At 45.2% G+C, this 19,346-nt stretch overlaps 1 protein-coding gene across 1 annotated transcript in view; it reads left to right on the top strand.

The window, feature by feature from the left end:
- The first annotated feature begins 3,887 nt into the window (after positions 1-3,887).
- Positions 3,888-19,346, top strand: part of LOC117898331 — a 41,551-nt gene continuing 26,092 nt past the window's right edge. Inside the window, exons 1-2 of the mRNA XM_034807654.1 lie at positions 3,888-4,015; positions 8,819-9,453. Of these exons, the coding sequence (XP_034663545.1) occupies positions 9,387-9,453 (67 nt within the window). The 5' untranslated portion in view covers positions 3,888-4,015; positions 8,819-9,386. The remainder of the gene's footprint in view (positions 4,016-8,818; positions 9,454-19,346) is intronic.

Here is a 19,346-nt window from a genome sequence, read left to right as displayed (position 1 = left end):
CTCTCCTTGCTTTTCGAGTGGAGCAGAGAACTCGCATTTGAATAATTTCCATTTGCAGATGGTAGACAAATATAAATGCTTTATCCCATGGACGAATCAACAAGCCATAAACCAGGCAACAAACGAGCAACGCCAAAGACTTGGCACAATGCAGCAAAAGGATTCTGTTTTCTGTTGCTGTTGCTGCTGCGAGTCCTGGTCTTGATGCTTTTGCTCCTGCTTATTCTGCTCCTGTCCGGGTTGCGTCTCGACAAGTTTTTTCCATTCCAGTGCCATGGCTAAGGCTGCTTCTGGCTCTGTCTCTGGCTCTGCCTCTCCCACTGCTGTGCTCTGTGTTTGGGCCAGTGGTTTTGTCATTGTTTTTGGCTTGGCATTTGCTTCTGCTACTGCTATCTGGCCGCAAGGATTAATGGGGTCAATTTGGCTGTGACACGCACCCGCAGTCGCAGTCGCACTCGCAATGGGGAATGGTCCATGGGGAATGGTCCATGGGGTGGCTGCAACTGGCCCATGAAACATGGCCACGAGATGCGGCTCATTTCACGCAGGCTGAGTGCACTTGCCGGAGCAGCGCAACTCATGCCCAAAAAGACAAATATTTCATTTCAATTTACGCTTTTAAATGGTAAAACTTTAAGTTGCCTCCCACACACACACAGCTGAGCAGAAATAAGAACGCAAAATGCGTGGAAAAACTAACATTCCCGTGCCTCACACACGCACAACCCCGGCCCCAACCCCACACAGCAAACACGCAACAAGAGAAATGCGAGAAGAAAGTTGAAAAACGAACCCAAAACTGAGAACGACGACGACAAATTCAACATGTCAGGCATTAGAGCGAACCAGGGGGAGAATGAAGGCAAGAGGGAGAGGGAGAGGGAGAAGGAGCTGCAGAGCTGTCACGAAGATGAAACTATTATCCACGGAAATTAGCGAGTTCCAATGACAAAAAACACATGAGAAATGCAAAAACTTTTGCGCCCTGCTTCAAGCTCAATTTCTAAATTGTTGTCGACATTGTTGCTCCGGCTGTTGTTGCTGTTGTTGTTGTTACTTTTGTACTTCCCCTTGTTGTTTTCCCATAAGAGGTTTTGTCTCCTCATGAAAACTCACTAATGCGCATTTAAGCACAACCCAGCAACAAAACCAAAAGAAACTGAAACAGAAACCAAACCCAAACCGAACTCAACCAGGCAGGCGGGCAGGCAGGCTGTTTAAAAGTTTTGTTGTTGCTCTCACACTTGTGCAAAATCCGTTGAACATTCGCTGCATTTTACTCAATATTTAAATACGTTTGTTGCGCAGTTAATTGTCATTTAAAAACGGAATGGAATGATGCCAAGACTTCACTTTTGAGCAAAATAAATGATTCAAAAAATGATATGGATAAACATTTCCCCGCCTTAAACATAGTGCACAAATTCCACTTAATATTAAACCATAAATAACCAGTCTGCAGCTCTTCTACAACTCTCCAAATCGTACACAAAAACTGTCGCTTGCCAGCAGGCCGAACTTCTCCCCTGTTCATAAATAATTTCGCACCAAATTTGTTTCCCATTTGCCAAGACAATCGCTTTAAGACCCGTTTATAGTTGTGTACATCTATCTATGTATCTATTTAGCTCTGTATTTATGCTGAATAATTCCTTTGTATCTTTATGCGTGTGTACATCCCGAATGACATGAGAATGGCCCCAGAACCGCGCTGTTTCCACTTGACTTTCAGCCCATAAAAACGACCAAAAAGGGCAGAAAGAACAAAAAATTGAGTCACATAAAATATGCGTAAAATATATGCGGAAAAAAAAAGAATAGTTTGGGTCATCTAATGGCAGAGCCAAGTCCAAGATAATTGCGAGAGCGCGAGCGACCGTCTTTGTCCTTTGTGCTTTGCATTTTCTATTCGGAAAGGGACATCCCACAGCCAGTCCCAGCTGCCGCCACATCGGGCTCCATCCCATTGCAGGGACGAAAGATACACTCAAAATTTTTACGACCCCAAATGGCATTAAATATCCAAGCGTACTTGACGCGACTTTCTACGGCTACGTGAAGTTCTCAGCTCGGCTCAGGGTTGTCCCTCGGATTTCGCTTCTGGCTGGGCTCTCGGATATGTCTGGGTTAGTTTTTCCTAGTTGCAAGTGAGCGGGGGAGTGGGGGAGTGGGGCGGACTGGTGGGATTGCTTTTATTGCCGGCCATCAAAAAATGTTAAAAGCCCGATTTCCATGCCCATTGTCTGCGACTGTAATTGCTTTGGCTTTGCTCCACTGAATGTGAGTGTGAGTGCTGACTGGCTGCTGGCTGCTGGGTGCCGAGTGCTGAGCGCTGACTGAGTGCTCCTTGGAGTCACAGGATTCGCATTTATCTTCTACATAAAGCATACTCATCGCTCCTTAATTGACTTCTTATGCATTACAACTTTGATTGCAGCAACGAAATGGCAACAAATAAAATCTTTAAAATTGAAAACTAATTTGGGAATTAACGGAAATTGCAAAAAAAAATTAAAATGTTTTAAATGTTAAATGTTCAGCGCCTCAAATGAAGTTAAAACTTGCTTTTAACATAACTTCCTCTTACATTGCTATGGAATAACATTTTTCTGCATTAACATTACTCTGCTGTAACCTTTTCTGTACAATTTCGGCATGTTAAGTCAACGGCCATGGAGTTCTGGTAACAGAAGAGCAAACAGAAAAGAAGAATTCACAGAAGCCACAAGAGAATTACCAACTGATGCATTAATTTCATTATTTCATTAACGTTGCATCACTTTTTATGCACAAATAAATGTTATTTTGTTTATTGCGAATTTATTTATCCTATTTTAGTAATTTTGTTTTCTTTTTTTTTCATATAGAAATCACCAAAAATAAACCAAAGTAACTTTTTACAGCCAGTCTCGTCATTAACATCTGTAAAGCGCGGTTCTGTTAAGATAACAGACTGCATAGCTAGGCTAACACTTTGTAGACTTTTCGCTTTAACATAGCAGACGCTTCAGCTAACAGTGAACTAACAGAAGAGCGCCACAATTAACAGCGCACCAACATAGCCGGCGACAGCAGCCGCAGAATTTGAATAGCCAAAGGGAAAACAATTAAAAACAAATTATTAATTAAAAATAAACTAGAAAAATCTGCACAATAGTTTTCAAATAAATTCCACCCTCAATTATATGAACTCTTTCATTTATCCTGAGCCAAAGCCGAATTACAATTTACAGCTTAACATTTTTGAAAATATTTGCCGCCGGTTTCCCTGTAACCTCCTCCACCCAACTGACCCAGAAACGAGCGTCTGCTGTCTGAGAGAAGCGCCACAAGGACCGAAGCCAGCGAGCGACAAAGCGACGAAAGAGAAAGATAAATTGAAACACGAGCAAACTCCCTCGACATCTTTTGGCTGCTGACACGAAGCGCTTAACTTCGTCCTTGATGCCGTCAGCATCAAAGGAGAGCTGCTGCCTGCCTGCTGCTGCCTGCGACAATATGTTACGTTTACTATGGCCGCTTGACTGACTTGCCTCAGCTGCGGCACAGGCAACTCAGGCAACCCAAGGCATCGGCATCGGGCAACCGGCAGGCAGCATTCGGCAAGCAGCCAAAGCATCGGCCATCAAGCCATCCATCCATCGCAAGACAAGGCAGCTGCTTCAGCGGCTACAGCTACAGCTACAGCTGCTTGATAGCCGCTAGCCGTGTTCCCCTTCGTCATCCGTGACATCAGCGAAGTAGCTCTGCTGCGGCGCTGCCGCTGCCCCCACTTCGGCTTGGGCCACACGCTGAGCGTTGAGCTGCGACGTCAGCCTCGGCTACGGCAACGGCAACGGCCACAGCAACTGGCTCCAGCATCAGTCTCGAAAATCCTTCTGTGCGTGCAGAGGTTGTTAACGCGCGCGCCCAACGGTACCACGCGGCGTATACGCAACGCCAAACATAGACCGAAAAAGACGAGAAATTCGCGCGGCTAAGCGAGCGTCTGCCCCATCCCCCCTGAAAGCGTGCAGTGAGTGCCCTGCCCCGACCCCCCTTTGCGAGTGTTTCGAGTGTTTGCCCCTTGGCCGATGGCCGGTAGCCGGTGGCTGGTTGCTGGTTGTTGGCTTCCCGTTTTGGGGCCCCGACTGGACCCAATGAACCATGCCAGAGGCATTGAACTGTGGCGCTGCCTGACTGGACCCCGCCCCGCTCCCCTGCTGCTGTTGCTGTTGCTGTTGTGGGATCGATGGCCATCGAAAAGTCTTAACAAGTGTGAAAGAGAGCGCCTGGGGGCAGCCCTTTCCGCCTGATTATGGCCTGCCGCCCTGAATGCTTCTGACAGTTTTGGTGTTCCCTTTTTATTTTTTGTTGTTGTGGCCAGGGTAGAGATTTGAGCTGGCCGTGTTCACTTGTCTTCTCAAGTGCTGGCGAATTAATTAACATGACAATGACGAAGGTGAATTGCGTGTTTTGCTGTAAAATGTTGCTCCAATCAGCCACCGACAGCCGTCCTTTATCCCCCCAAGTCTTTCGTGGCATTTTTCGTGGCATTCACAAGTTTTTAATTAGACCCTTTGACAAATTACCGTTCGAAAAACCCGCCACAATGGCCGGTAATTAAATGTTTATTGTTTGCGACTCTCGGCCTGCCCCCGAAGACATGTGCCACGGCAGCCTGACGCCTAATTGAAGCCACTCGATGGCACAGAACAGACGAAGGCGAAGCTCTAATTGTTGGCTGTCGCACGGGGGTTAGGCGTAAGCCAAGTGCCCCACTCGATGACTTAATAGGTGCTGGTCTGGGTTGAGTGGATGCTGAATGATGATGTGATATCATGTCGATGACTGGCACAAAAGTTGGTGCTGGAGTTGGGTGCGAAATGGGATCACCTAAAGGGGTAAAGGGGCAGCAAGTGTGTGCTCAATTAATTGTCTATAATTTCACATAATTAACCGATAATTATCTAGATTTTATTTGCACTCCTTGGCAGCAGATGCGGCAATTGTTTAGCTATAATTATTGGGAATTTATTGGTTCAAATCGTATCTTGTTTTAACGAAGGAATTTCTTTTCAAGAAAAATATTTGTAAGGAATTTCAGCTCTGAGAACTTCAAAGAATTAAGTTCTGAGCACCACAAACACTTTGTGGAAATTATTTGCTTTTATTTAAATAAAATGGAACATGCCGTAAACCCTCCCTAAAACTTTATGCTGGTGCGCAATGTGCATTGCATATTTGATTGCATTTTATATTTTATTTTTCCTACACTTTACACATTTACGTTTATTCCAGCTGCATTTATTTTGCTCTCCTGTTGAACATTGAACGTGTTGTTTGTATTTTTTAGACAAAAAAAAATAATCTTTATTCCTGTAATTAATATTCTACCAATAATTCTCCCCTCAATATATTCAATCAAATGTTTTCTACAACCCAAAACTTAGCAAAGTTTAAGGCGCTTTTAATCCCTTTAAAGTTGCAGCTTATTTTAATGTTTTATTTATTTAATTTCTTTCCTACTTTGTGTGATTAAAACCCAACTTTAAACGGAATATTTTCTTCCAAAAACTTTAAGCTGGAGCGTACAATTTTTGGTTGTACATATTATTTGTAGAATTTGTTGTATAAATCAATAGCACATTAAATTTTCATTTGATGCCTCGTGTAGCCTGGGGGTTTTGCCTTTAAAGTTGTGCCATGGAAACGTGTACACAAGTCATGCTGCCCCCCAACCCCAGAGGACTTCCACTCAGCCCCAACTCTCCACCGTCAGCCACCCCAATCCCCACTCGTGCTTTTCATATTTGTCTAGCATTAGGGATGAGGAGCTGCTGCTGCTGCTGCTGCTGCTGCTGATTCTCCCTGGTTCAAGTGTGGCCACTTAAACCCTTTTGACAATGTCAGCCATCAGGCTCAGATGATGGCAATGACGATGACTATGACGACAAGACCATAATGATGCTGATGCTGATGATGATGACGCTGACAAAGTGGATGATGATGATGTGGCTCAATTCAGACCAGCCGTCGCACATATGACTGGCTTTGACTGAGTGTCTCTCCGCACATTAAAATTGAGGGAACACAAATAAAAATAAATAAATTACTGGCCCACGAAAATATAGAAATCATCAAACAGAAAAAAGGCAGCGAAAGGCGGAAAGGGCAACTCACGTGGGGTTTCCACTCACTTAAGTTCGGAATTTGGAATTTAGCTAATTTGCTTTTTCCACAGAAATATCAGCAGCTAAAAACTCATCAACTCTCGTACGGGGGAGGGCTGGAAACAATGCCCGGGAATTGAAAATGAATCATTTCAAGTGAATTAATCCGCGCACAATCACTCAGAATCAAGTGGGGAAAATGCTTAGAGGGACAGCAGAGTGCCAGCAGCAGAGAGCAAAGAGCAGGCAGGCGGCAGGCCACCAGTCGAGTATTTTGCAATAATAATTTATAAATGAATGAATAAAAGGGAAATAAAAGGGCGCACAGCACAGCAGAGCAGCCAAAGGCAAATGAAAATAAATAAATAAAAATGGCAATGCGGCAGAAAATGTTACCCCAAACGCCAGTGCCTCATCCACCAGCCCGGACTGGCGGAAATGTAACTGCGACGCGTTTATTTTATTGCGTATACGCCGCGCAGCAAAGTAGGCAACAAATTTGTGTGTGTGTGTGTTGGCTTGCTTTGTATTTGCTCATGTGTGCGTATGCCCTGCTTGTATGTTTGTGGTGTGTGCAGCAGCGGCTTAACTTATTTTCCACAAAATTAAACCATCAAAAATTTGCCAACAACAATGTGGGAAATAATTTATTTGACTCCAGCCCTCCCGGCATAGAAAGCCGCACCAAAAAATATAAAAAAAACGCACAAACATGCGGAGTAAACACACACACACACACACTGAGGCACTTGCATATTTGTACGCGGCAACAACAAAGAGTTTTGGCGTTAGTTTGCGGCGTCTATGGTTTTGTTGGTGACGCTGCCGCAGCCGCAAAGGACAGCACACACACAAACACACTGCCAGCACGCCTCTGACCCACTCATTCACTTGCTGCCCCAACGCATACATCGACACAAGGCAACAACAACAGCCACAACAGCGCAAAGTCTTGCTCCTTTTTTGTTCTTTGTTTGGCCCCGGGGCTGCTGCACACTTTTTCTGTGCCCGAAATTAAATAAACAGAGCAGCCGGCTAGGCCTCTTGCCTGTAGACTCGTGCCAGGCTGCCCGCCATGTGCCATGTGATGATGAATTGATGATAATGCCGCCAGGGATTTAGGCAACCAAAAATAATGCACAAAATTCAGCGCTACTCTTGGCTCTTTTTGCTCTCGCTCTGGCTCAGGCTCAGGCTTTCTGTGAGGCACTTAAGGAAGTGCAGGGCTGGTAGTTTATTGTAAACATGTGACACCACCAACAGGAAAGTATTTTCCCCGCCTTAAGTTCCATTGATGATCGAAAAGATCTCCAGGTTTAAAACTCTGCAAGATTTGGTGCCCATTTTTCATGCAAAACTGGAGGAGAAACCTTTGGCTGATATTTTCTAATAACTAATCCAAACCGAATCTCGTTTAATGCCTCAAATATATTTATAAACATTAAACACATAAACATTGCCGTACCTTTCAACCCTTGACCAGCACTGGGCCACCCCCAATGTCGAGCCTGCTTCCACGAACTTGGCTTTGAAAAAGAGTTGAGCTAAGCGTTTATTTATTTACATACATTTTCGTGTGCTCGCTGCTCATGTTGCCCCTTTTTGTTGGCTCGTGTTTGGCCCGCGGTGCTCAGTTTATTAAGTCTCGAGTGGCAAGAGCCAGCACTCCCACTCGTAGTCCTAGTCCGAGTCACACTCCTCCCACAGTGTTAGTCCAACTTCGTTTTGTTGGCTGCTGTTGCCCGTTGGCTTAAACAGAGCCAATTTCATGCAAAGTTGGCTGCGCCCCACGTCCATGTCCGTGATGGATGACTTTTGATGCCAGGCAACGTTTGGCGGCGGCCAATTTGATTTGCGCCACAGGACCAACTGAGACTGAGGCGGAGCACCAGACAGAGGCACAGGCACAGGCACAGGCACAGGCTGAGGGCCCATTCTGGAGACCTCTTGCCAAGGGCCCTGCAGCAGCCAACTGTCGATTTGTCAGACAGTTGGCGTCACAGTAGAATTTGTGTGAATGCCTCAAAGTAGCCGGCAGTGTATTACAGATTGAGTTTTGAATTGTTGGCATTTTTGTGTGCCGCAGCAGCCATGGGTGCAGGTTGTTGCTGCCACAAGATAAATGTGTTGGCCAACTGGCAGACACTGGCACGATAATACAGCATTTAGGATGGCAAAAAACGTTTAAAGTCAGTTTGGGAAATGCCTAAAAAGCGAGTTCTTTATGTTTAAAACTGATTTGAAGTGTTTTGTGTGTGAATTTGGGACTTAAGGGCAACAGTTTTATCGAAAAGAGAACTTTCGGAGGTCTGTTTACTTCCTTGAACTGTTTAACACGTTTTTGGTTGCCATTTAGCACCTCTCAGGGCCAAAGCAAATCAAAGCCCAAATCTCTCTTGACTTTTGCAATCCCTTTTGCGCTGCTCTGCTGTGTGGCAGCTCGCTCAGAGACGCCACAGAGACAATCCGCATGACGTAGACGCCAGCCAGTCAGCGGCGTGCTCCTGGGAGTGGCTGGCAGCCAGCTGCGGCCCAAAAACCTGCTGCCTAGCCTGTTCCCAACTTTAAGCCAATGTCTGAAAGTCAACGAGACAGACATAAATTCCGAGAACATAACACAGTAACTGGGGCAGGGCAGCAGCCATAACAACAGCAACAGCCGAGAGCTTCCAGTTTCGAGCAGTGCCGAGAGCTTCTAGAACGATAAATCTTGAAGGTGGATTTTGCATGTAAGCTAGCAAAAGTCTCTGCCACGGGAATGATGCATGAGCCGAGGCCGTGGAATTTAATATGCGAGTGCCATAAGCAAGTTCTTGCTTAAATACTGGCAACAGCAGCAGCAGCAGCGGCGGCAGCAACTCCAGTGAAAGTGCAACGTTAATTTGTGCCAATAGAATGCAGGCCCCCGTCTCCCATGAGCAACTAGCAACGCGGCCATAAATATCACAGGGAAAAACCTTTCGCGACAAGACAAAGAAAATAAGGAAAGGAAAGGAGAGGAAAGCAGGCAGCGTGCCGCATTTAGAGGCAGTCACAGCAGCCAGCGTGCCGCATTTAGAGGCAGTCAAACTGCCAGCCGTCGGGCACAACGCTTCCTGCCTTCTGCTGCTGCCATCCTGTGCCTCGCTCCTTCGGCTCGGAGCCCCAGCATTTCCGTTTCTTATCGCGGCAATGTAAACGCGTTTCCGTTTAAGGCTCCGCTGGATTACAAGTAAATTGGAAAGGATTTTGAAGATGAGCACGCGGCAGTCGGTGTTGGTGTTGCGGCTGCTCGGCGCCCTGCTGCTGGCCACGTTTAATGGTAAGTAAAGCTGCAAGCGTTTGCCTGATATTTATGAACACGATTAACAGTGGGTTACACTGCCCCGCCCCGCCCCGCCCCCCATAGCTGTCATAAATGCCACGACTATCGAGCGGGCGCTGCGATTTATTTGCGCAACTATTTACGAGCGCATCGAATTGGCGCTGGCAACAATTCAATAAATGCTACCATTTGCAGCGACAACAAACCATCAATTTATCTTAAATGAACAAACATTTTGCCTTGCAAATAACATTCGATATGCGAAAGGCTTATCGGTTGCCACAAAAGGCAGCAGCAGGCAGCAACAGCAGCAAGAACTATATATAATAAGTAATAACTAAAGCCACGACACACACATTTCAATTTGTTGTACAGCACATAAAGTCCAAGTACATAAAGCAAGCATAAAAAATAAGAGAAACAAAGAAAAATGACAGCCATCGCAGCATGTAAATTACGGAATTTGTTGATGCATATTTTCTGTCAAAATAATTCACATTTGTTGGCATTGAGCAGAGGCATACAAAAGGCCACAGCTCAGGGCTTGATGTAAAGTTTCAATCAGAAGGCTTGCCCTGAAAAATTTCAACTAAATTGCTGGATAATCTCAGAAAGCCCAAAGACACACACACACAAAACACATGTAGGTCAATGCACATCAAATATATGTTCTCCTTTCTACAGTTTTGATAAATGTTATACAACTTCATAAATATAATGCATTTGTTTGCCAAAAACATTCATAATAGGCTTAACAGTGCAACGAGCAAAAGAAATACAAGCAAAAACAAGTGCATAAAGTTGTCTTTTGGCTGAGAACATTTCAATTTAATTATTTTGCTTAATGAGCACAATGCCAAAGGGCAGCCAGTTGCTTAGAAAATATATAAATATTAGCGGCTTTGCCTTTTTGGTGAGTATAATTGAAGGAAGTTTGCTTTGGCAGGCTCAAAATTAGGCAGAAAAAATGTTTAGTAAATTTTCAAGTGAAAAAAACAATTGGCAGAACGGTTTGAAAGTCGTTTTCCCTCACGGCTCTACTTTACAATTTATTTTCTTTGTTTTTCTTGTATTCATTTATTTAATTATCAGTTATTCATTTATTAATTTATCACTTATCAAATTTTTATCAGTTTTATTTTTTATTTACTATTATTTTGTGTTTATTTTATATTTTTATTATTTTTTGAAATATTTATTATTTTCTTTCATTATTATTAATTTTATTTTTTAATATTTTTTTATTTTTTTTTAATATTTTGCTATTTGTTAATATTATTTATTTCATTAATATTTTTCAATATACATTCAAGCTCCCTCCCTTTCTCCATCAATCTCACATTCCATGAGGCAATAAAAAAAATATATTTTGGAATGCTTTCAAAGTGCACGATAAGCAGAGATTTCTACCCAGGAGACACCAAACCCCAGCAGGACCCCCAACCATCCGGAAAATATGAGAAATATTTGCATGTGGCATACAATATTGTGATGCCGCTGTGGTGCTGCTGCTGCTGCACGAGCCATGCCCATAAAAATATGTCAAATGCAAAATTATGCATACAACGTAAATAAGAATAAATATATGAATCAACAAATAAATATGTCACATAAAAAGATACATTTCTCCCACTGCCGAACCCCCACAACCGCCAGGAATCTTTTGTGTAAAAGTCAATTTGCTGTCGCCGACGCTGCCGCTGCCGCCCCAAAAGTCGTGTCATAAACATGGCGCGGAATGTTGTGCGTGAAGCCGCAGCGATGCCCCGCGGCATGAGGCATGCAAATAAATAAAAATCGAGCGCGAAAGCGCGCAAAATGCAAAATAATTGCATATTTATGTGAGCCAGAGGAGCACAAGGAGCTGCTGCTGCTGCTGCTGTGGGACAAGTGCAGCCATAAATCCCAGCCGAGTTGCTACTTTTAATATGCCAACAAATGCGCAAATTTCTGAGTGACTGACTGACTGACTGACTCGCAACATGCGCTGGGGCCGAGACATCAACGCGGTCCGCTGACGGCCAGGAATTTATTTCAATTAAATATTTGCGCACTCAGGCAATTCCACAAGGCAACGAAATGTCAAGGACAAGCCGGCTTTAAGGAGACTTTGGGAGGTGGCAGGCAGAACAAAACAGATGAAGATTCAACAAAATTTTAATCCTCTGACTGAAAGTGCAAATCGGGCAGATTTTTGTAGAATTTTGAAGCCATTTGGGGAGCATTTGGACTTCTGTTAAGACAGTGAAAGGTATGAAATTGAGGAAATAAATTAAGTTTAAATATTTTTCAATAATTTCTACCAATTTCAAACGCTTAACCAAGAGGTTCCTCATCGTTCCAATGCTCCAATTAACTACAAAATTCTGCTACTCCTTCAGCTCTTTGCAGCACAAAATATCAGCGCTAATTCTTTGAATCAAGTGTGTCGCCTTTCAATTATAATTCAAATTGGCAAAAATTTGAAAGGAAACTCCATAAATTATGTGTAAAGCAGCGACAAACAATTGATTGCGCAACAAAACTGCACCCACACCTCGAGCTTCCTTTCTTTGTGGTCTTCTTCCTCTTTGCATGCAACAAAAGCCAAGCGAAAATTAACTAAAAATCAGTCAAGAGCATGAATGGTGGAAGCGTTTTATCTCTGGTCTCTGGTCTCTGCTCGCTTTTGTCCTTTTATCTTTGTCCGCTGTGGCGGAAGAGGAAGCGCGCGTTTGATAATGATAATGATAATAATAATAATAATGCCAACACTTGTCCATTGTTTCTGCAACAACAACAAGATGACACTTTAATAGCGCCACTGCGGCAAACTAAACAAAAACCAAAATCAGCGAAGAAAAGCGGAGGAAGGCAGGGTGCGAGGGTGCGAGGGAGGGAGGGATAGAAAATTCGTCGACTGCCGCCAGCTGTCATAATGAAACTGTCAAGGACAATGGGGGCGAACGGAAATACAAAGTATACGTGTGCCCCACACTCACACCAACAGCAGCAGCCAGGATCCCACCCACACGCCCACACGCCCACTCTCCATCCCCTGGCCATCCGCCGCTTTCCGGTGTCGTGGGGCCCGCTGCGATAAAAGCGACAAACGAAATGCTGTCTGACGGGCAGAGGCCATTTATAAGAGCATCAGTTACAATAACACTGGACGAGGACCAGCAGCAGCAGCAGCAGCAGCGCAGGACCGGGACCAGCAGCAGCAGCAGGACTAAGGCTAAGGCTACGGGGCTACGGGGTACGGGGCTTAGGGGCCAGGGCGTGGCTTTAACAAAAGCCGGCGCCATTGTCATAAATTAAAAATGAGGAAGTGTATGAAAATAAACAAACAAAAAATATAACAGAGCCAAAACAGCCGCATGGAGAGGCAAAAGCTACAGCCGCCGCGCCGCAGCGGAAATACAAAAAGCGTTGATAAATAAATTTTCTAACAAAGAGCAGACAAATGCAAACACAAAGCACACAGACAGATAGAGAGAGCTAGAGAGCAGGGAGCAGCGACTGGCGAAGGCAGAGAGCAGCTTCACGAGCATCAAATTGCACAGCAAGCGGCAAAGTCAACGCCTTCGCCCTAGCCCTCGCCCTCGTCCTTGCCTTCTGCCTAGGTCAAGATCTGCCGCCCAACACTCAAACACTTGAAGCAATTTTTGCCACTTAAAGCTGCTGCCCCCAAGCCAGTCTCGTGTCCTGCGACATTCAACGCGTGCCACAAATACGTCGCAAGCGCGACGCAACACTCACATGCCCCCTGCCACACTTTGCAGCAGCCAGACTGGGCAGACACTGGCCCAGCCAGGCACCAATGTGCAAAAGCCGCAGCGGCTTTGATGGAATTTATGAAAATACATTGTCTGGAAGAGCGGCAGCCAAAACAAATAACTAAACAGAACAAGGAACCTAAAAGCAGCGTCGACCCGGAAATGCTCTGGGAAATTTTTCTATAAATTTTAGAAAATTGGAAAAACTAAAACTAACTTTCATGCAAGGCCTTAAGCTACAAAATAGTTAAATATTTGCACGCCAATCAGCAGCAAGCCTGCACCTTGATTTATAATATTTTTCCAACTTTTTCTAACCTTTTTCTAACCTTTTTTAGTGTATTTTATAATTTATTTTCTAATTTGTGTTATAATTTATTCATGCCATAATCTTTCATCGTTCTAAAACCTTTCAAAATATCTGCTGCAGGGGTTAGCTCCCCCCCAAAATTGGGTTCTACTCTGCAGCCAAATACCAGCAGAGGACAGAGCAGACAGCTCCAACCCCCACCCCAGTTCAGTTTTAGTGCCCGGCCTCAGCCGCAGCCATTCGACGACAGTTTCCGCTGCCGTTCCGTTGACCAGTTGCCGGCATTTTGTTTTACATTATGTACAAGATTTCGGTTTTATATGTTTATTTTTTGTGCAGCTTTTCGCTCGTTGCTTACCGCACCGGACTTGACTTTATTTTTGGCTTTCGGCATCTGTTTAAATTAAAGATTATGCACAAGTGGCCGGGCTGGGAGCGTGTGCCTTTGGCATTATAAAATTTAAATATGTGTGGAACAAAGGACGACCTTGGCTGCTGTGACGTGACGTCAATCAGACTCGCTCTGGCCTTTTGTTTGCCATCGTTGTAAACAGGCAAATTGCAGCACACAAAGCGCACAACAATTGTAATCATAATAAGCCACTTAGCACTGCCTTTTGCATATTTATAATTCATATTCATATTGTTAATTCTTTGAGCACTCAGCCACTCAGCCACTCACCCACTTAGCCCGCTCTGCCGTGCTGCAGGCTGCGAGCTCCTAGGGCCTGCTGCCATAAAAGCATCATAAACATTTTACAGCAGTTGCAGCTGCAGCAGCAGCAGCAGCAGGAAACAGCGCCAGCAACGGAAACTCCTCCCCTCCCTCACACAACCCCCCATCATAATTGCAGTTGAGCCATTTCACATTTTTGGCCTAGTCCCCGAGCGGATGGCAGTGGGGAATTAGGACAGCTTTGGCTCCATTGTCAGCGTGCCTCTGTCTGTCCTTTTTTCAAGCATTTAAGCTGGGCAAAGGACACCAGCCAGGACGAGTGTTTGAGCAGGAATCCAATGGCTATTTGAACCCATGACAAATATTTAAGCAGGCAGTTGCAATCGCTCTCGGATGACAGTGAAATAAATTCTTAAGTTGGAAAACTTGCGTGGAAATCGCTGCCTTGATTGGCCCAGCAAATGTTTTAAGCAACCCTCGCGTGGCCCTCGCATTGTTTCTGCGCTTGTTAGCCTCAGGTGTAAATTACAAATCTGAGTCGAGCATAATGAATGAGGCGGGCAGGCAGGCGGCTAAATGAAATGAAATCGCAGTGAAAACGCTTTCATTAAACATGCCAGAGGTGGGAGTGCAAAAAGTTTTCCGTTTTCCGGCAGGGGGGGGTAGGGGAGTGCGGCAGCGCGACAAACTGCGGCCAAGTTGATTAGAAAGCGGCGGAGAGAGACTGAGACTGAGACTGGGACTCGCCTGGGACTGTCAGGCCACTGAGGCACAGTCGGCAGGCAGCCTAATGAAAAACTTGGAAATTTACGGTCAACGAGTTGTCAAAGCGCCACCAACACTCGAGCAGGAGCAGGAGGAGGCAGGAAGGAGCAGGAGCAGCCATAGTTTCAGACGCCAAGTCAAACAATTAAGCTCGGCCATGTACCAATGGGTGGGCGGGGAGGCAGGAAGGCAGAGAGCAGAGCTGGGGCACGGTTTAAATAAATAATTGCCATCGAAATTAAGCAATGGGCAGCCTGGACCGGGCACTGCAAACTGGGCGTTGTAATCTCGCTGGGCACAGAGCAGAGCGAGGACAGCGAGGCGACAAGGTAATGCGCGGACACGGACACGGAAGCTGACTCTGGGGGCACAGCGATAGCAGGAGTAATGACAGGAAGTTCTGATAAAAGGAGACAAAGAAAACGCATGCATTAACACAGATAAGGGAGCAAGAGAGACTGAGCGGGGAGAGAGAGCTGGCGGGTTGGCGAGCTGTAGGGCTGTCGTAACATTTGCCAAAAGGTTCATTAGCGCTGATCGAGAGGCTCCCACGGAAGCTGCCACACCAAAATGTGTCCTCCGATAGCGCCTGAGGGTTGGCCCTTCTGCTGGACAATGTCCAAGCGGATGCCGCACAGAATTCACTCGCTAACTCATTAATAATTACAGCCACATATCGGAAATGGTGGCTGCTGCCACATGCCAAAATATTAAATTGCAATCAAATGTTGGCTACAATTTTAATGCGAGTCGCAAAAACCTTTTAGGCCGCACCCAGCGCAAAATGGGCAAAAGTTAATGCCAGTGCGGTTCAGGCGGGGATTACAATTAACATTTTGGTGCTAGAGAAGAGACAACACTGTTCAGAGCAACTCTGAGTATCCCCAGTTAAGCGCAGAAGTGCAACAGCAATCAGTTCTTACAACCTTTTGGGTTGATCCAGCTAAAAACCCACCCAACCCTGACCTTTTTCTCCTTTTACCCAAAGTTCACAAGGCTAATTGCCAGTTCGTCAGCACAAAATTCGTGACAATCGCATCAGTCACGTGCTCATCTCTAGCTCACACACACAGCAGGGGCTGGGGCTCTCTGTGTGTGGACAGTTTTGGCGACCCAATCTTGATGCTATCATCAATTGTCAAATAACCAACTGTGTGAGATTTGCGCACCAGCTGTGGCCAAAAGCGTTGAAGCATTCATGGCGCTGCACACACACACACACACACACGTAGGGGAGGGGCACACACACACACACACACACACAGATACAGCTGCCCCCCAGGAACAGCTCACTTTGTGGGTTATTTGTTTTGGTCATACGCTCATTTGGTGCTAGGGAAATCGAATGCAGAAGGCAACCAAAAGGTCAGGCCAAGAGCTGAAAAGGGAAGCCAAAACGGTGCACAAAAGAGGTGCAGAAAAGGGGGGAAAAAAAGGGTTTCGTCTAAACGAATGCTTGAATCCTTGAACAAATCGAAACGAGCACCCAAAAATCAAGAGCAGCAGCAGCAGCAAAGTAAACAAACGAAAAATGGGGATGGGAATCCCGCAAATGTACAACGGGACAACAAGCTACCAAAAAACCAAAAAAAGGTTGTATCTCCGCCCCATCCTTATGGCTTATCCCTGTGCTCCCTGCTGCTGCTCCTGTCTGCTGTTTGCTGCTGCTGCCAAAGAATATCCCCAAAAACCCAACGAGCAACGAGCTGAGCAAATCGTAAATCTTCTTATGTGCAAGCAGCATTTTAACGATAATTTGCTTTATTGGAGCAGTTTAGATTTGAGCCAGAACCAGAACTGGACTTGGACTTGGACCACAAGTCGAAACCCAGCAACTGGAGCGCACAGCAGATACACTGCCCCTCTGCCTGGAATAGTTTTGGGACCTTGCCCCTCCGCACCTTTTGAATGTTGGAAACGTTTTCCGTTTAAATGGTTTTTATAGCAAATTTATGTAGAGGAAAACACTTTTAAGGTTGACCAAAAGGACATACGCAGAAATCCATAAAAATGGCGAACACACTCACACAGCAGCAGCAGGCACAGGACACAGGACACAGGACCCACAGGCAGTCCCAGTGTGGTGCCCCCTTTTGAGGTGTGAACAAAGATTTGCCACTTTGGCTGGTCATTTGGAACTGGTTACGGTCGCTCGGTCTCTCCGTGTCTGTGGCTGTGCTCCTGCTTGGATCGTTTGCTTCAATATGTGCCATGAATAATGGCCGAGCAAATTGCTCAACAGCAGTCGGGAGTCTGGATTGCAGCAAACTGCCCAGACCCTGGCCCTGGCCCAGGCCACCTTGCAGTCAGTGTTTGGTCGCTTGTTAAAAATGTGACCACATCATTTGAAGTAATTACTTAGTCATTTGGCAATTGACTTTTGAAATGGGGGAACAAATGTATCTATGGCCAGAGAGCTGCTAAGTAATTATCTGAACTTATCTCAGGAAACAGACACAAAACTCTTATTGGATGTGATTGATTTTTGGGGATTTTACTGCTTAGCTGCTGCTGCATCTGAATATGCATCCCTTTTTGACCACATTTAATTAAAATATTCTATTAATTTACAACACCAAGCAAGCACTTTCACACGCCTGAAAAGTGTCACATAAATTCACGAGAAATGCTCGTAGCTTGGCTATGGATTTTACGTTTAATTGCATTTCTTTATGGCAAGCCCAAGTGCCAGGCACTTCACTTTGGCCATGGCCATTATTTAAATAAATAAATAAATTACAGTTTTACATTAAGCCAAAGTGCATCAGAGATTGTCAAGTCGCACCATGACACATTCTTCCACTGGCTCAAAGCCCGCACAAAAGGAATACGAAAATTATGATTGAGGAGTTGGTCTTTCTGCTCTGACTTCTATTAAAAGTAAATCCCTTGCATTCGTTCACTGAGCAAATAAAATTCCACTCGAACGGGAATTTTCCTGGAGATTTTGATTGTCTTTTCGTGCTGGCCGTGCTGCAGGTGCATCAATATCCTTGAAGCTGCTTCGGCTTTTTCCCTCAGTGTTTGCCTGAATCTTCGTCCTCTGTTGACATTCCATTCATAATAAAGAAATCTCTGTGCAGGCAGAGGGACAGACACACTCAAGGGCAGTCCAAGTAAATACAGCCTCCAATATATTCCCTTTGTTGTACTTCCCTTTGCCCATTCCCTTTGACCACTCCCTTTCCCCTTTTGCCCTTCTGCTCTTCGCCTTCTCTGCTGCACTGCTTGACTATTGCTGGCAACTGCATTACCGGCCCTTTTGGATTGGATTATGTTAAGCATTCCGCCAGTCGTGCGCCATTTTTCACCCACCCACATGTTACGAGGGTTGCTCCAAGAGTGCATGGAACTGCTGCTTTTCCCCGCGTAACTTCTGCTTCTACCCCCTCTTGCCTTGAGGCATTTCTGGTCGAGTCTGGGCCTGGCCTCTGACATAAATGTCAACTGCTGTTTGTTATTGTTGCTGCAACCAGTTGTGGCAGCCACTGCCGCTGCAAGTGTGACTGCGGCGGCGGCGTCGGCGTCGGCTCTTTGCTGTCAACAATGTGGCCGTCGTGCCATGGGCACTTCCTAGCACCCAAGACTTTGCCCCCACCAAGAGGCCACTCAGAACTTTCACACTCACACACACGCACACCCGCTTGTTGCGTATACGCCATGTGTGCCCCGTTGTAATTGTAATTATTTTCGCTACTTTTGCCCACAGATTTGTTAAGCCATTAGGCAACAGGTCCGACTCGTTATGCCCCACTCAGTGGGTGCTCCAACTGCTCCTCGTCCTCGCCTTTGGTATGCCATAATTAAATTCATTTATGCGCGCCCCACCCCGTACACCCCCACACTCGCAGCGCCCAACTTTGGCCATAAAAACCCAAAATAACCATAATAATGATAATAATATCAATAACAGCGAGAATTACTTGGCAATAGTGGTGGAGAGGCAGCGAGCGGGGGCGCCGCTTCACAAAAAACCAGCTGTTAATATTTTTTCCATTTTCGCATCAATGTTTGATAGAGCAAGACAGCAAGTAGGGAAGAGGGAGAGGGAGAGGGAGCAGGCGAAGGAATATACATAAACCGCACATCAGGCAAATGTTAATGGGCGCATAAAAGAATATTTAACCCAAGGCTTAACGAGCGGCATCTATTGCAAATTGATTCAGAAACAATTAGGCGTTGAGAAAGAACTTCAAGTTTGGGGCGACAGACAGCGAACTTTTGTTAAGATAAATTTAATAAATATAAATAATTCAAATGGAAAGATCCTGTTACTGCTGGCAGCTTCTAAGCAGCATCGATTATTTGCTAATTTGAGTGCAAGAAATGATAGCATAATCAAGGCTCACAATTATTCAAAAACTGTTTTTAAATTATACTT

The sequence above is a fragment of the Drosophila subobscura genome, chromosome O (assembly GCF_008121235.1).
Source record: "Drosophila subobscura isolate 14011-0131.10 chromosome O, UCBerk_Dsub_1.0, whole genome shotgun sequence".
Classification (NCBI taxonomy): Eukaryota; Metazoa; Arthropoda; class Insecta; order Diptera; family Drosophilidae; genus Drosophila; species Drosophila subobscura.
Note: the sequence above shows the minus strand (reverse complement) of the source record. Positions and strands in the feature narration are given on the sequence as shown.